The sequence below is a fragment of the Sus scrofa genome, chromosome 5 (assembly GCF_054392235.1).
Source record: "Sus scrofa isolate SSC_HxYL_T2T_F1_AM1 chromosome 5, Sscrofa_HxYL_maternal_Yorkshire_Landrace_v2.0, whole genome shotgun sequence".
In the NCBI taxonomy this organism is placed as follows: Eukaryota; Metazoa; Chordata; class Mammalia; order Artiodactyla; family Suidae; genus Sus; species Sus scrofa.
The window spans coordinates 87,625,916-87,641,582 of NC_139387.1; the positions used below are offsets into that span (position 1 = coordinate 87,625,916).

Genomic DNA, 15,667 nt, shown 5'->3' on the forward strand with positions numbered 1-15,667 from the left:
ACACATATGTATGTAAATGCACACAGTTCTGATTATGAAAGTAACATTTTATTATAGAAAAATAAGAAATTAAAAAGTATCTGTGGCCCCACAACCTGAAGAAGGTCATCTAGCATTGTAGGGTAGATGTGTGTGGACTCATGTCAGAGTGTGAATGTATGCACTGTGTGTGTTTTTAACAAAATTGGGAACACAATATATATTTATCCAGCTTTTTCCACTTAACATTATACTGTGAATATTTTCCTATTTAACCCTTCATTTCTCAATATATGTCAAGTCATTACTAGAGGGTACCCAAGAGCCTTTTCCTGAAGTTAGGCTGAAGTGCTCAGCTTTTAAAGCATATTTAACTATAAACACACATCACATTCAGTTGTGTACTTACAGAAAATGGTGTCGCTGCAGCACGTGTCTCTACACGGCTGATCTTAGCTGCAGGTAGTGCACATGTTTCATCAACTAAAAATTAAACAATTCATCAGATAAGATTTACATAGTCACTTATCTAACAGCCACATTAAAATATAACTTCTAAATATACAAAAAAATAGCCAGAGGGAGAAAAATCGCAATAATTAGAAATATGGACCCTCTAACTTGAACTAATTCATAAAGTTCATTTTTCAAGGATTTGATGACTAGCTGGAACTTCAGAGAATGTTGACTAAACATGAAACACAATTCTTACTGCAAAAGAATAAAATAAGAATTTACAAAATTATAACTCAATCAAGCTGGGAGAATTGTTATTCCATAGCCTAGAACTAATCTTTTCTAAGAAAAAAAAAATCTGCTAAATAAATTCATGATAGGAAAGCTGAATTATAGTGTGTGCTTATTTACTATTTATGTAAGGCGGCAGAGAATATATTATATAATGATTTTAACTGAAATTCTTTATCTTTTTATATTTGATTCAATCCAAGATGAAATACAATTCCCATCTAAAACAAATATGCTTGATGAATTTATATACAAAAATGGTTCAAAATACAGTATGTGAAACACATTTCAAACCTTCAGATTTGGTACTGAATGTTGTTAGTGAAGTTTCATCTTTAACAACTGCCCCATTTGTACTGGATGATTCAGTTTTAATGGTCTGCTGGGTTACCATAGTTTGTGCGCTGGAAACAGTACTGGATACAGAAGTTTCGGGGATTACTGTTCTTAAGTCCAGGCAACTACTTAGAGCACCTATATCTGCTGAAGTGTGAGGACCTACAATTAAAGGGAAAAGATCAATTATTAACATAATACCTGTGAGTAATTGTTATCTCACAGTTGTCATACAATTTTTAGCATTTTCAATTTAAAATCATAAACATGAGAACTGCAAATGTCATTCATATGAATTAGGCATAAAATATTTAGAACAATAAAGTGCATTATATTCATAATAGATATCTAACTTCTCAGCTCCTTCTTTCATCCTAAACACTGAATCATTTTCTTAAGTCAGAGACCAAATGGTCTTGCCTCCCATTTTAAGGACAAAAATAGAAGTCATTGGGCATGAATGCCATCAGTTTTCTGCCTTCTCTTGTCCTAAACTAGAAATGTACTTGACTGTGCCCATGCCCTCTGTCTTCTCTTCCATTTCAGAGGATGAACTGACTTTTCTCCTCAGGAAGTTTATTGTCTTGTGCTCTTGGTCCTGTTCCTTCCCCCATATTTTGGGACCCTCTTTTATCAATCATTCCTTTCTCCTTGGGATTTTCAAATTCTTCTTCAATAATTCTGGCCCTCCATCTATAAACATATTCGAGTCTTTCAAGCAAACAAGCATGCATCTTCCTTGACCCCACAAGTCTTTTCTAGGTACCACCTCCCCTTGCTAATTTCCTTCAGAGTCATCTCTACGTCCTTGACCTTCCCAAATGTGAGTTCTAGGACACAACTCTAACGAAATGGCTCTAACAAATGTCAATGATTTCTGAGGGATACTTATCAATTTTCATTTACTTGACCTCTGTAAAGTAAACAATGCTGACTACATACTCTTCTTTGAAGACTTTTCTATGACTCATATATTCCACAGTATTAAATATTCATTATCTACCAGACATATCTATAGTGGTGAGACAAAGCAGCTATGGTTCCTACCTCATGAACTTAGAGTCTTATAGTAGAGAGAGACATGCACACACAATAAATGTACAGTCATAAACGGTGATGCCCACTATAAAGGTAAAAAGAAACTTTCTGGTTCTTTTCCTAATCTTCTTGGAACCCCTCTTCAATCTCTTTAGCTGCCCTCTCTTCTTCAAATGACTCTTTTAAATATTGGTGTTTCTAAGCCCTTTCTTATCTCACTTTAGTTTCCCAGCGTTTTAACTACCATTCACGAACCACACATCTCTCAAACAACATATCCCAGGCACAGTGCCAGGTCCTGAGAATCTAGCAGTGAACAAGTCAGACAAGGTCCTTGCTCTTGTGGAGCTTACGTATTAGTTACTCTTCTAAATTTATACTTCCAGCCAAGAACTGCCTCCTTGACTCCAGGCCTAAGAATCCAACTGCCCATTAGAAATCTTTCCTTTTTTTGGTCATGCTTGCGGCATGTGGAAGTTCCCAGGCCAGGGATCTAACCCTTGCCACAGCAGTGACAATGCTGAGTCCTTAACTGCTAGGCCACCAGGGAAATTCCCCATTGGAAACATTTATCAAAATGTTCTTTGTGTGCCTCAAAAACAGTAGGTTCAAGGTTGACTCTAGCTTTTTCCCAAACCTGTTCTTGCTCCTATATTTCCTGTCATGATGAAGAGCAGCATCATCCACTGAAGGTCCACCCCAGAAAACTGAGAGTCACATTCAACTCATTTTTATTCCTCATAACCAATCAGTTTCCAGGATTAGTAGCTGCTACTTTCTAAAAGTCTCTAGGAGTTCCCACTATGGCACAGCAGGATAGGGATCTGGTGTTGTCTCTGTAGCAGGTCAGGTTGCTGCTAAGGCAAGAGTTCAGTCCCTGGCCTGGTACAGTGGGTTAACAACTGGCATTACCATAGCTATGGCTTGGATTTGACCCCTGGCCTGGGAGCTTCCATATGCTGTGGGTGTGGCAAAAAAAATAAATACATAAAAGTGTCTGAACTGATGTAGTCTCTCCCCTCCAACCTACCCCCTGCTTTAGTTTCTATCTCTCAGAGTCCTAAAAGAACTTCCTAACAAGTCTGCCAATCATTTCCTATTACAGCTCTTTCTGATGGTGACTCTCAAATACCCTTTTCAAAAGAAAAAAACTAACAAAAACTAAGCATGTCACTCTTTTACTTTTGAAACATACCAGCTACTGCAACCTAGAGAAAAAAGTCCATGGGGAGGCATTCATTCACACATTTGAATGTCTACGATGTGTTAGATACCGTCATTGTATAACCAGTCTTGTTCCCCATTTGCCTAATGTTAATTTTATCCAACCTGACTTACAACTAGGATTTAGAGAGTATTAAGATTCTGAAATCTCAAAACTCATTATTTGTTTTCAAGAGTATAAACATCTTTATAAGATAGACAAAGAAAATCACTATAAAAAAGAAATTTAAACTGAGGTCCAGGACCAAGCTTTTATGATTCTGACCAAATGATTCCCTTACATCAGAAGATCAGGACCAAGAAAAGTGCTCTCCTCTTCCACAAGTAATGAAATTAGAAAAACTATAGGAAATTACTTTCCTGAATATTTTTATCTACCATGGAATCATGAAGAAAAATAGAAGTTAAAAAAAAAAAAATTCATCTTGGGCGTTCCATTGTGGCTCAGAAGTAACGAACTCGACTAGTATCCATGAGGATGCGGTTCAATGCCTGGCCTCGCTAAGCGGGTTAAGGATCCAGTGTTGCTGTGAGCTGTAGTGTAGTCACAGATGCAGCTCAGATTCCGTGTTGCTGTGGCTGTGGTGTAGGCTGGCAGCTGCAGCTCTAATTCTACTCCTAGCCTAGGAACTTCCAGATGCCGCGGGTGCAGCCCTAAAAAAATACAAACAAAAAAATTCAACTTGTTATTCACTGAAGAAGGAATTAGCTTTTTATTAACTGTTGTAATTTTTTCAAATTAAAAATAAAGTCACATATTCCTATGTCAGGGATATATTATAATGAGATTTACAAAATAATTTTGATATTGAATTCAGAGGTAACACTTAGAACTCAAATGGTATCAAAATTACTCAAATTAAATTATTTTAAATATAAAAGGATCACCAAATTATAAGCTGATCATGAATTCAATGGACTAATCAACCGTTCTCATAAATGAACTATCTTTTAAAAGATAACCCAGTTACTTGTTAAACAAATATTTATTAAGTGGCTACTATTTACTAGGCATGGATCTGGGTGCTGGGAAAATAGATGTGAAAAAGATAAGACAAACTCCTGGCCCAAAATAAATAATTTTAGGCAGTTCTAAGTGCTGGGACAACTGAGCAAGGGAATAGTAACACTGAACACACACTGGCCAACATCAAGTGTCATATAAGAGCTGGCTTCATTTAAATTCTATAGCTAATAGCTAATCACTACTATTCAGGTTAACTTCTTGCTTGGTATCTTGCCATCATTCTAATTAGGGTCAATGTGGTAGATATATATTATATTTTGAAAATGTATCCAAACCATATAACATTTACTTTTTCAGAGACTCTAAAATTCCCTCCCTTTGTTATAAAAAGCTTTAGATTTACTTAAAATGCCATCTTTATACCTTCACTTTTCCTTAACATATCCACCACAGAACTATTATGATTAGAAGCATTAGTTGCCAAAGATGAATGTAAAATGGCACTAGAATCAGTCGATGCTTTGAGATCTGGTTTGTTTTTCACTGAAGTTCCTTTCATAGCTGTATGTTCGGATTTTGTGCTGTTCATTGTATCACTGATCTACAAGAAATAAAATAGTTTATTGCAGCAAACAATGTCCAATTACATGTTCAATACATTTTTTAAAAATAAGCAAAATAATTTACAAATCAAATGTCTTTGAAAATAAACTGACCAAAATATAAAACAGCTTATACTCTTTAATTTGTAAAAAATTACCCTTTAAATTTTATAATAGTTTAAGAAAACAGTTTCTTTTCACTTTAATCTCCACTCTAAAAAGGCCAGTTCTGAAGCAAAAGGGGACAGTACATTTTAAGGGGGGTAAAAAAATCTATATTTTTATAAATAGTGTAGTTTGTATTCAAGTAAATACACACATAACATCAGTGACAACACCAAAGCTACAGAGTTTAACATTCTGATAAAATTTTCTTAGCAAGATCAGACACGTATACTAAAGATCTTATAACTACTAAAAGAAAAATCTCAGTTATATGAAACCTTCAAGCATATGAATTATTCTGTATGACTGAGTCTTCCATACAAACATTGAGATTTAAAACATATACATATAAATATTCTTTACTGTTACATTTTAGATAGGAATCCTTTTTTTTTTTTTGCTTTTTTTTGGGTCCACACCCATCGCATATGGAGGTTCCCAGGCTACAGGTCTAATCAGAGCCACAGCTGCTGGCCTACACCACAGCCACGGCAATGCCAGATCCAAGCTGCATCTGTGATCTACACCAGAGCTAATGGCAACGCTGGATCCTTAACCCACTGGGAGAGGCCAGGGATTGAACCCGCAACCTCATGGTTCCTAGTTGGATTCATTTCCACCAAGCCATGATGGAAACTGCGTAGATAGGAATCCTAATTAAATTTCTCTAAGAAGTTCCTACTGTGGCTCAGCAGGTTATGAACCTGACTAGTATCCATGAGGATGCGGGTTCAATCCCTGGCCTTGTTCAGTGGGTTAAGGATCCAGTGATGCCATGAGCTATGGTATAGGTTGCAGACCAGGCTTGGATTTGGCATTGCTGTGGCTGTGGCATAGACCAGTAGCTACAGATCCAATTGGACCCGTAGCCTGAGAACTTCTATATGCTATAGGTTTGGCCCTAAAAAGCAAAAAAAAAAAAAAAATTCTCTTTGCCTTCTTAAAGACACTGTAATAAAAACACTGAAACCTTTTGATAATTTAAGGCATCAATGTGAACACAGGTTATTATGTAGCAATATCTATAGGTCTACTGCACCATAAAAGTGATCTGCCTTCATTCGAATGCCCCAATATAGCTAGCGAATTTGTTAATTTTCTGTCTCCTCTTTTAATATCAATTATAACTACATGTAATTTCTCATGGCTCTAAGGATACTTGTCCATATCATGCAATGTATTTTCCTTTTAACTGACGGTGATTGTGCTGTTAATAAATGATGATAATGATGGCAGCCACAATCATTAGGGAGCATTATACTATGTCATAGGCATTGCGGCACGTATTTATAAAGTCCATCTCATGTAATTGTCAGAAGAACTGTATAAATTAGATAACATCACCCATGGCTTATAAACAGAAAAAATGAGACTGAGAGATCTTAAATAATAAACCAAGGGTCAGACAGCCAGTAATTAGCAGAGCTAGAATTTGACCCTAAACTTATTTCACTAGGAAGTCTCCATGTCATTTTATCCAGCAAGCACAATAAAGTGAAGGGCAAAAGTGAGATACACCTTTACAAAAGCAAAAAGAGCTAAGAGGTTGCAAGTGGAAAGTCACTAAGAGGTTGTAAACCACTTGTGCTGAACAGCCCAGAAAGGCTTGAGAATTGGAGATATCAGGATCTTTGGAGGCCGAAGTGCAGAGTGCAAGTAAACAGGAGAGGCCCTGTCATGTGGGAAGATACATAAAAAGTGGTTGTGGCCCCAGCTCTGCTCTCCCAGCATACAAAGGCAGACAGATTACTCCCTTCTGTTCTAACCAAAGAAGGGAGGCAGGAAAAGGATTGAAGTGGGAGGCTCTGGACTATGGTACAGTGTCTCTCTGGTGAGGATGGAAGAGAAGCACACACACTGAAAACAGGGATTAAGTGAAAGTCTGCATGCTGAACAAAGACACCCCCTAACCCATTCAGTTCCCAGAATACTGAAAGCCAGCTTAGGAAAGAGGCTGGAGAAGTCTCCAGGGAAACCCATTGGTCCAAGAGAAAAGACACGGATATTTGTGGAGTCCTACCCAATAACCCCCATTACGGTCTACTAATCAAGCAAGCCCATAGGCACAGACCTGCTATGGTCTGAAAGTTTATGTCTCCACAGATTCATAAATTGAAACCTAACTCCCAAGGTGGTGCTATTAGGATGTAGGGCCTTTGGACTATGATTAGTACTCTTTTAAAAGTTGCCCAAGAAAGATCCACTGTCCCTTTCACCATGTGAGAATACAATGAGAAGTCAGCAGTCTGGCTCCTCACCAGAACTTGACCATACAGGCACCCTGATCTGGCATTTCCAGCCTCCAGAAATGCAGGAAATAAAGTTCTATTGTTTATAGTCATTCAGGCAATGGTACTTTGTTATAGCAGGCCAAACAGACTGAGACATTTTCTAAGCACTTTTAATGCCTGACTTTAAACACGAAAGGACAGTCAAGCATCACCAGATGTTTGATGATGCCCTCTACCATGAAACTCCAAGACCAAAACATATTTTTTTAAAGGAGCTTGAAAAAAAGAAATATTGCTGAGAGAAAACTATGACTCCATTAAAAAAAAAAAAGTATAATTCTTGAAGAGATCAGGGAATATACTACATTTATGAAACAAGAATGAGATGCTGGAGTTCCCATTGTGGCTCAGTGGGTTAAGATCCCAATGTAGTGTCTGTGAGGATTCAGATTCAATTCTTGGCCTCATTCAGTGGGTTAAGGACCCAGTGTTGCCCCAAGCTGCAGCGTAGGTTGTACATGAGATCAGATCTGGTGTTGTTGTGGCTGTGGCATAGGCTGGCAGCTGCAGCTTTAAGTCAACACCTAGTCTGGGAACTTTAACCTGTTGCAGAGTAGCTGTAAAAAGGAAAAAAAAAAAAGAGTAAGAAGCTATAAAAGAAGTAAAGAGTAAAATCAGGTTTTTAGAGATCAAAGATGTGATTGAATACAATTCAAACTTAGAAAGAAGAGGGAGTTACCACTGTGGCACACTGGGCTAAGAATCTGACTGCAATGGCTCAGGTTGTTGCAGAGGCAGGGGTTCAATCCCTGGCCCAGTGCAGTGGGTTAAAGGATCTGGTGTTGCCACAGCTGCAGCACAGGTTGCAGTTGGCTTGGATTCAATCCCTGGCCTGGGAGCTTCCATGTGCCATGGGTGCAGCCATTCTAAAAAAAAAAAAAAAAATGGATAGAAGATTTATAATATAAATGAAACTTTTCAGAAAGCAGAATAAACAGAAAGAAAATGGAAAATAAAAAGTAAAATCAGAAGATTAGTTCAAGAGGACCATCATTCAATTAACAGGAGTTACCAAAAAAAAGAGAAAGAGAATATAGAGGGAAGAAATAATCAGTACTGAAAGCCCTGAGTTCCAGAATGACACAGTCCACTGAATGCACAGCCCAGTAAATGAAGCAGACACATACTCTAAAGCACATCATTATTGAAAGTTCAGAAAATTGGGGATAAAAACAAAAAAATTAGGTCACATGTAAATGATCAGGAATCCAAGTGGCATCAAACTTCTCAACAGAAACACTGAATGCTAAACAACAGTAGGAAAATGTCTTTAAATCTCTGAGGAAAATGTTTCCAGTATAGAATCCCATAACCCAGCCAAACTACCAATCAAATGTGAACAGAGAAAAGGCATTTTCAGATATACAAGATCTCATATTTACCTTTCATAAACGCTTTCTTAGGAAACTACTGGAGAACATTAAGGAAGAGAATGAAGTATCGAGAAACATGAGTTCTAACACAAAGAGCTAAAAGAAACTGCCAATATGAAACAAATGGACGTTCTAAGATGACAGCTATGTAGCAGGCCTAGGGAAGAACTAGTATTGACTAGAGCATCAAGACAGAGGCCTCAGGAGGGATGGTTCGAGGCAGTGGCATGAAGAAAGAAAAAGAAAACTACCTTATGTGTTTGAATATTTTGAGTGGAGTTTTATTATTTTACTGAAGAACATGAGTACTAATTAATGATAGGTTAATGATAGGTAAGAAGAAAACTAAGCAAATGAAAAAGTGAGGCAGTTAACAATGCCAGGAAAAACAAAAAAATTATAGTGCCCGCAGCACACTACACGGCTCAGCTGTGAATATGTCGTCATCACAAAGTGAACATCAAATAATGATTCAAGAAAAAATATTCAAAGGATGTGGGAAAGGGAAGGGGAAGAAATGGTAATATTTTAAGAGATCATCAAATCTTCATCTTCCACTACTGAAGATAAAGGATCCAAAACTAGAAAGTTAAGACTTGGAAGCATAAGGATTTTACTTTAAAGGACAGAGGTAGTAAATTTCCATGTGGTGCAGCAGGTAAAGGATCTGGTATTGCCAGAACTGCAGCATCAGTTCAATTCCAGCCCTGGGATCTTCCACATGCCATGCTTAGGCCCCCTCCCTCCCCAAAAAGTAAAAGCACAAAGTCAGATACCAGAATAAAGTTAAAATATTTGAAAGTAGTTGTTTCTAAGAAGGAGGAATCAGGAGCAGGCAGGTACAGAGGAGGAAACTAATGTTCTTCATTATAAATCTTGTAGTACCATCTCAATTTGTGTGTGTATGTGTGTGTGTGTTTTAAAATATATATACTGTGTGTGTTTGTGTGTGCATTAGCCTCTGATACTAAGTGGAATGAGACTTCACTCTCTCGGCAAGGGGTTCTTAATCTAGGCTACTGCTATAATGATCTATGGGGCTTCCCATAAAAACAGAGTTAGCTGGGCATCATCTTAAAGATTCTGCTTCACTAGATTTGAGAAAAGGCTTGGAAATCTTTGTTTGCTTGTTTGTTTGTTTTTTAATCTCTGAGGTGATTCTGACATGCAACCAGGCTTGGGAACCCCTATCCTAGGGTAATATGTTAAAAATATTAATAAAAATTGGGACTGTAACCATAAACATTCATTTACCACCATACATTTTTTTAACTTACACTGTTAGGAATGATGCTGTTACTGCCTTGTCTGTGAGGGTCCATCCTGACTCCTGTAGGAATGGGAAAGTTCAGATTCATATACTCTAAATTAGCTTCAAGAAAATATACTACGATCAAATATTTTTAAAAGTCACATTATTAAAATTAATATATTTATTAAAGTTTATCCATTTTCTTAAATAATCTGCTTAATAACTGACTGTAACCCTTTTTGGAAGAACACATAAAATTAAAATTTGCTCTTACTTTCCAAGCTCCTGTTAAAAAATATTTTTGGAAAAATGCTGAAGTATTTTTGAAAGCTAATTAAAACCATCTCCTGAAGTCAAGTAGAATGTCAAACTAATAAGGTACATAAAAATGAACCACAGAAAAAACATTCTACCCCTGACATGTCTATGTGTCATAGTACATCATCACAGTAATACAGTCAAGTTTCAAAGTCATAATGGAACATATTTAATTTAGTAGGCAGGAAACATCATAGCATAAAATTTCTGAAACCAGGCCTAACCACAGGCTTTTATACAGTATCATATTTTCTTAAAGCATACTAACATACACGCTTTAAATCTGAAAATTACATTACCTTGCATATTTGGTGATGCTGAAGAATCTGATGATGGAGCTTGGTATGGCAAGTCTGTATTCAGTTGTAAAAGATAGCCCTCAACTGTAGGTACTTCATCCCATTTGACATGAAAAGAATTGGTGGTGGCTTTGATCAGCTGTACTTGTGAGGGTGCTGGTGGTTTCTCTAAAGAACAATATTGGTATTATATATTTAAGTTTCAAATGTATCAATAGTTTGTCTATATAGCTTGGGTGGAACTGCAGCTCTGAAAACATCAGCAATGAATATTTCACCTGTTTATTACGAGGGAAAAATTTACTCAGATAAATATAGCTATAGTAGGTCAAATGAAAACAGTCTGGAATTTTGATTCTATTTATTTATCTAATTCCTTATACAAATAATTTTACAAACCAAATAATCCAGTTCTAAGCTATCCCAGTCATCAAATTAAAAAAAAAGTTTAATCCGTGAAGGGAAGATCAAGTACTTTATAGCAATACCTACATTATTTTACATTTTTATAAGTTTTCAATTTTATGAGCCAATTTTCAGCCAACAATACACATATTAGAAATTCTGTTGGAGGCGTTCCCATCGTGGCACAGTGGAAACGAATCTGAGTAGGAACCATGAGGTTGCAGGTTCGATCCCTGACCTTGCTCAGTGGGTTAAGGATCCGGTATTGCCGTGAGCTGTGGTGTAGGTTGCAGATACAGCTTGGATCTAGCGTTGCTGTGGCTCTGGTGTAGGCTGGCAACTACAGCTCTGATTAGACCCCTAGCATGGGAACCTCCATATGCCTCAGGTGCAGACCTAAAAGAAAAAAAAGAAAAGAAAAGAAAAGAAAAGAAATTCTGTTGGAATTCCCATTGTGGCTCATTGGGTTAAGGACCCGATGTAGTCTCTCTGAGGATGCAGGTTCGATCCCCAGCCTTGCTCAGTGGGTTAAGGATCTGGCGTTGCTGCAAGCTGGGGCAGAGGTTGCAGATGCGGCTCAGATCTGGTTTGCTGTAGTTGTGGCGAAGGCTGGAAGCTGCAGCTCTGATTCAACACCTAGCTTGGGAACTTCCACATGCTGGAGGTGTGGCTGTGAAAAAAAAAGAAATACTGTTAATATCAGCAAAGGTGATTTGAATATGTTATTTTAGAAAAACATAACTCTTTTTTTCTTTTTTTTTTTTTTTTTTTTTGGTCTTTTATTTTTTAGGGCCGCACCTGTGGCACATGGAGGTTCCCAGGCTAAGGGTCGAATCAAAACGGTAGCCTCTGGCCTAGGCCAGAGCCATAGCAACACCAGATCTGAGCTGCATCTGCAACCTACACCACAGCTCATGGCAATACCGGATCCTTAATCCATTGAGAACAAGGGCAAACCTGCAACCTCATGGTTCCTAGTTGGATTTGTTTCCACTGAACCGTGACGGGAACTCCCAAAACATAACTCCTTTGAAGTTAATACTCTCCTGTTGAAATCTGTACTATCCCAAACAAATAATTATTCTGGCATAAAACATTACCAACATTTCTAAAACAAACCACCACAGACTCCTAGAACCAGAAAAAAAGGACCTAAGATTATTTCTACCATGTCCTTGTTTTCTTTTTATTTACCTAACAAATCAGGGAACTCACGAATCCTAAGGCAGTACATTCAATCTTTGGACAGTTACATAAGAAGATTATTCTTCTAGTGAGTTGAAATTATAAAGTATAACTTAATCTTTATAAAGTAAGTCAAATATCTAGTTCTTTATATTTTTCAGAGTAGGGGTCCGCAAACTACAGCTCATGGGCCAGATCCAGTCTGTGCCTATTTTTGTAAATAAAGTTTTACTGAAATACAGCTATGCTCATATTGTCTATGACTCTTTTGATGCTACAATAGTGAGAGTTTAGTAGTTATAACCAAATGGCCCACAAAGCTTAAAGTATTTACTCTCTGGGCCTTTACAGAAAGTCTGATGACCCTTCAACTATTCCCATATAAATTCCTCCATGATCCTAGTCACAAGTTTATTTATGTTATTTCAGTTTACTTATGTTCCTCAAAGTAAAGCAACACATACCTGAACCAAAGCAAACAATGAGAAGACAAGTCTAGGAGGTACGCCACCCATATAACAGAACTTACGTGAAGAAAAAGAATAGAGAAAATGGAAGGGTGTAAATCAGTGAAATAAGAAAATTCCCACAACTGAAGACCATGAGTTTCCAGACTGAAATGGCCTGCTGAGTACTCAACACATACACATTGGATTAAAAATAGACCATATGATTCAGCAATCCCACTCCTAGGCATAGATCCCAGACAAAACTATAATTCAAAAAGATACATGCACCCCAATGGTCACTGCAGCAGTATTCACAATAGCCAAGTCATGGAAACAACCTAAATGTCCATCAACAGATGAATGGGGGAGTTCCCGTCGTGGCTCAGTGGTTAACGAATCTGACTAGGAACCATGAGGTTGCGGGTTTGATCCCTGGCCTTGCTTAGTGGGTTAAGGATCCGGCGTTGCCATGAGCTATGATGTAGGTTGCAGACGCGGCTCAGATCCTTCGTTGCTGTGGCTCTGGTGTAGGCCGGTGGCTGCAGCTCCGATTCGACCCCTAGCCTGGGAACCTCCACATGCCGTAGGAGTGGCTCAAGAGTTGGCAAACAGACCAAAAAAAAAAAAAAAAAAAAAAAAAAAAAAACACCCACAGATGAATGGGGAGTTCCCATCTTGGCGCAGTGGAAACAAATCCAACTAGGAAACATGAGGTTGCGGGTTCAATCCCTGGCCTCGCTCACTGTGTTAAGGATCTTGCATTGCTGTGAGCTATGGTGTAGGCCGGCAGCTATAGCCCCGATTAGACCCCTAGCCTGGGAAACTCCACATGCAGTGGGTATGGCCCTAAAAAGAACAAAAAAAAAAAAAAAAAAAACAGATGAATGGATTAAAAAAAAGTGGTATATATATACAATGGAATACTACTCAACTGTAAAAAAGAACAAAATAATGCCACTTGTAACAATATGGATGCAACTAGAGATTCTCATACTAAGTGAAGTAAGTCAGAAAGAGAAAGACAAATACCATATGATATCATTTATATGTGGAATCTAAAATATGGCACAAATGAACCTATGTACAGGAAAGAAACGGACATACAGACATCGAGAATTGATTTGCAATTGCTGAGGGGGGGAAAAAGTGGGATGGAAAGGGAATTTGGGGTTGGTAGATGCAAACTACTATGTTTAGAATGGATAAGCAATGAGGTCCTACTGTGTAGCACAGGGAATTATATCCACTCTCTTGGGATAGATCATGATGGAAGACAATATAAGAAAGGGAATGTATATATATATATATATATATATATATATATATATGTATGACTGGGTCACTATGCTGAACAGCAAAAATTGAGACAACACTATAAATCAACTACACTTTAATAAAAATATAATTTTTAAAAATAGAAAAAACAGACATACAACAAGACACATTACCATAAAATTTAAGAACAGGGTAGACAAAGAAAAAATCCAAAAAGCTATCAGGTGAGGGGAGGGTCACATTTAAAAGGAACAAAAATCAGAAGTGGTTTAGACTTCTCAACAAAAACAAGAGAAGTCTGAATGTAACATAACAACTTTCAAAACAAATTTTCCCAGCTTTCAAAATTCTGAAACATAATAACTTCCAATGTAGAATTCTATTTCCACACAAACTGCCAATTCAGTGGGAAGGAAGACTGTATTTTCAAACAATGCCAAATCTCAAAATAAATTTATCATTTATGCACCCTTTGCCTGGGATATGTTCTACCAAAAAAAAAAAAAAAAGAAGAAGAAGAAGAAGAAGAAGAAATAAATTCAAAAAGGGGAAAATATTGAGATCCAGGAAACAGGGACTCCATCACAGGTGAGAGGTGAAAAATATCCCCAAGAAGACGATGAGGAGAGACTCTGAGATGACAGGTGTGCTCAATCTCATACTAGAGGAGGAAAAAATTTCTTCAAGATGAGGAAGTAGGATAGAATAGCTGATGCATCTAGCCATAATGAGAGAAGATTTAAACAAATAAAAAGGCACAGATTGAATTAGTGGTAAATACGTACAAATCTAAAACAAAGTGACCATTTTATCCATGGCAAATAAAAAAATTGCGCAAGGGAGGTATTCACAATATTCTACCTAGCTCACCTGTGAACAATGTTTATGCAGTTATAATGCAAATACTCATCTAACAAAGTTATGGTGCAATCCTATTGAGAGAGTAGAGGGTAGGGAAGCTGCATAGGAGAGGAGTGGTGGGAAGAAAAGAGAAATCCTTAACCTCCAGAGTAGAAAATGAGTGTATTGTGCCTAAACTGAAAAAAAAAAAAAATCAAAGTAATATATTCATGTTATGTGGAGATACGAAAGTAAATAAGAACTATTTAACAGACCTAAAAGCACATGCTTGTGAAGCATGGAAAATGGGAGGAAAGTGGGAGCAAAAGACTGCTATTTATCACTTTAAAAAAAGCCTTACGGAAGTATATCATTCCTTTAAATGTTGTCAAATATACAAAATGTAACATGAAAAAAGGCAAAGCTGAAGAACCCTGACCCACTCCCCTGCCCAAATAGATGCCAATTTACCAAGAGGAAAAGTAAAATCTAAATTCTGCCTTTCTGATAGTGGCCATGATTACTTTTAGATAGATATTTTGTGTCTAAAGCCTTTTACAGAAAGGTTTATGGAAAAACTGGCCATTAAGAACCAATGATTTTTTTTTTTTTTTTTTTTTTTTTTTTTGGCTATTTCTTAGGCCGCTTCCTCGGCATATGGAGGTTCCCAGGCTAGGGGTCCAATCGGAGCTGTAGCCACCAGCCTATGCCAGAGCCACAGCAACGCAGTATCCGAGCCGCATCTGCAACCTACACCACAGCTCACGGCAACGCCGGATCGTTAACCCACTGAGCAAGGGCAGGGACCGAACCCGCAACCTCATGGTTCCTAGTCGGATTCATTAACCACTGAGCCATGATGGGAACTCCTGATTTTTAATCTTTTAAAAAGTCACAGATCTCTTAGAGAACCTGTTAAAGT

At 37.5% G+C, this 15,667-nt stretch overlaps 1 protein-coding gene across 9 annotated transcripts in view; it reads right to left on the reverse strand.

Moving 5' to 3' along the window:
* The window catches only part of HCFC2 (host cell factor C2), a 201,819-nt gene that overhangs the window by 171,799 nt on the left and 14,353 nt on the right, over window positions 1-15,667 (reverse strand). For 4 of the 9 annotated variants that reach the window (XR_014804169.1, XR_014804171.1, XR_014804170.1 and 1 more), the window contains exons 8-12: window positions 10,592-10,759; window positions 10,000-10,052; window positions 4,715-4,892; window positions 1,118-1,224; window positions 389-462 (exon numbers count right to left, since the gene is read on the reverse strand). Coding sequence is in view for 1 of the 9 variants with exons in the window: in XM_003126644.6 (XP_003126692.1) it covers window positions 389-462; window positions 1,021-1,224; window positions 4,715-4,892; window positions 10,000-10,052; window positions 10,592-10,759 (677 nt within the window). In the remaining 8 variants the exon portion in view is untranslated. Of the gene's footprint in view, window positions 1-388; window positions 463-1,020; window positions 1,225-4,714; window positions 4,893-7,907; window positions 10,053-10,591; window positions 10,760-15,667 lie in introns of all 9 variants that reach the window. The other 5 variants (XR_014804167.1, XR_014804168.1, XR_014804166.1 and 2 more) reach the window with 2 other exon arrangements.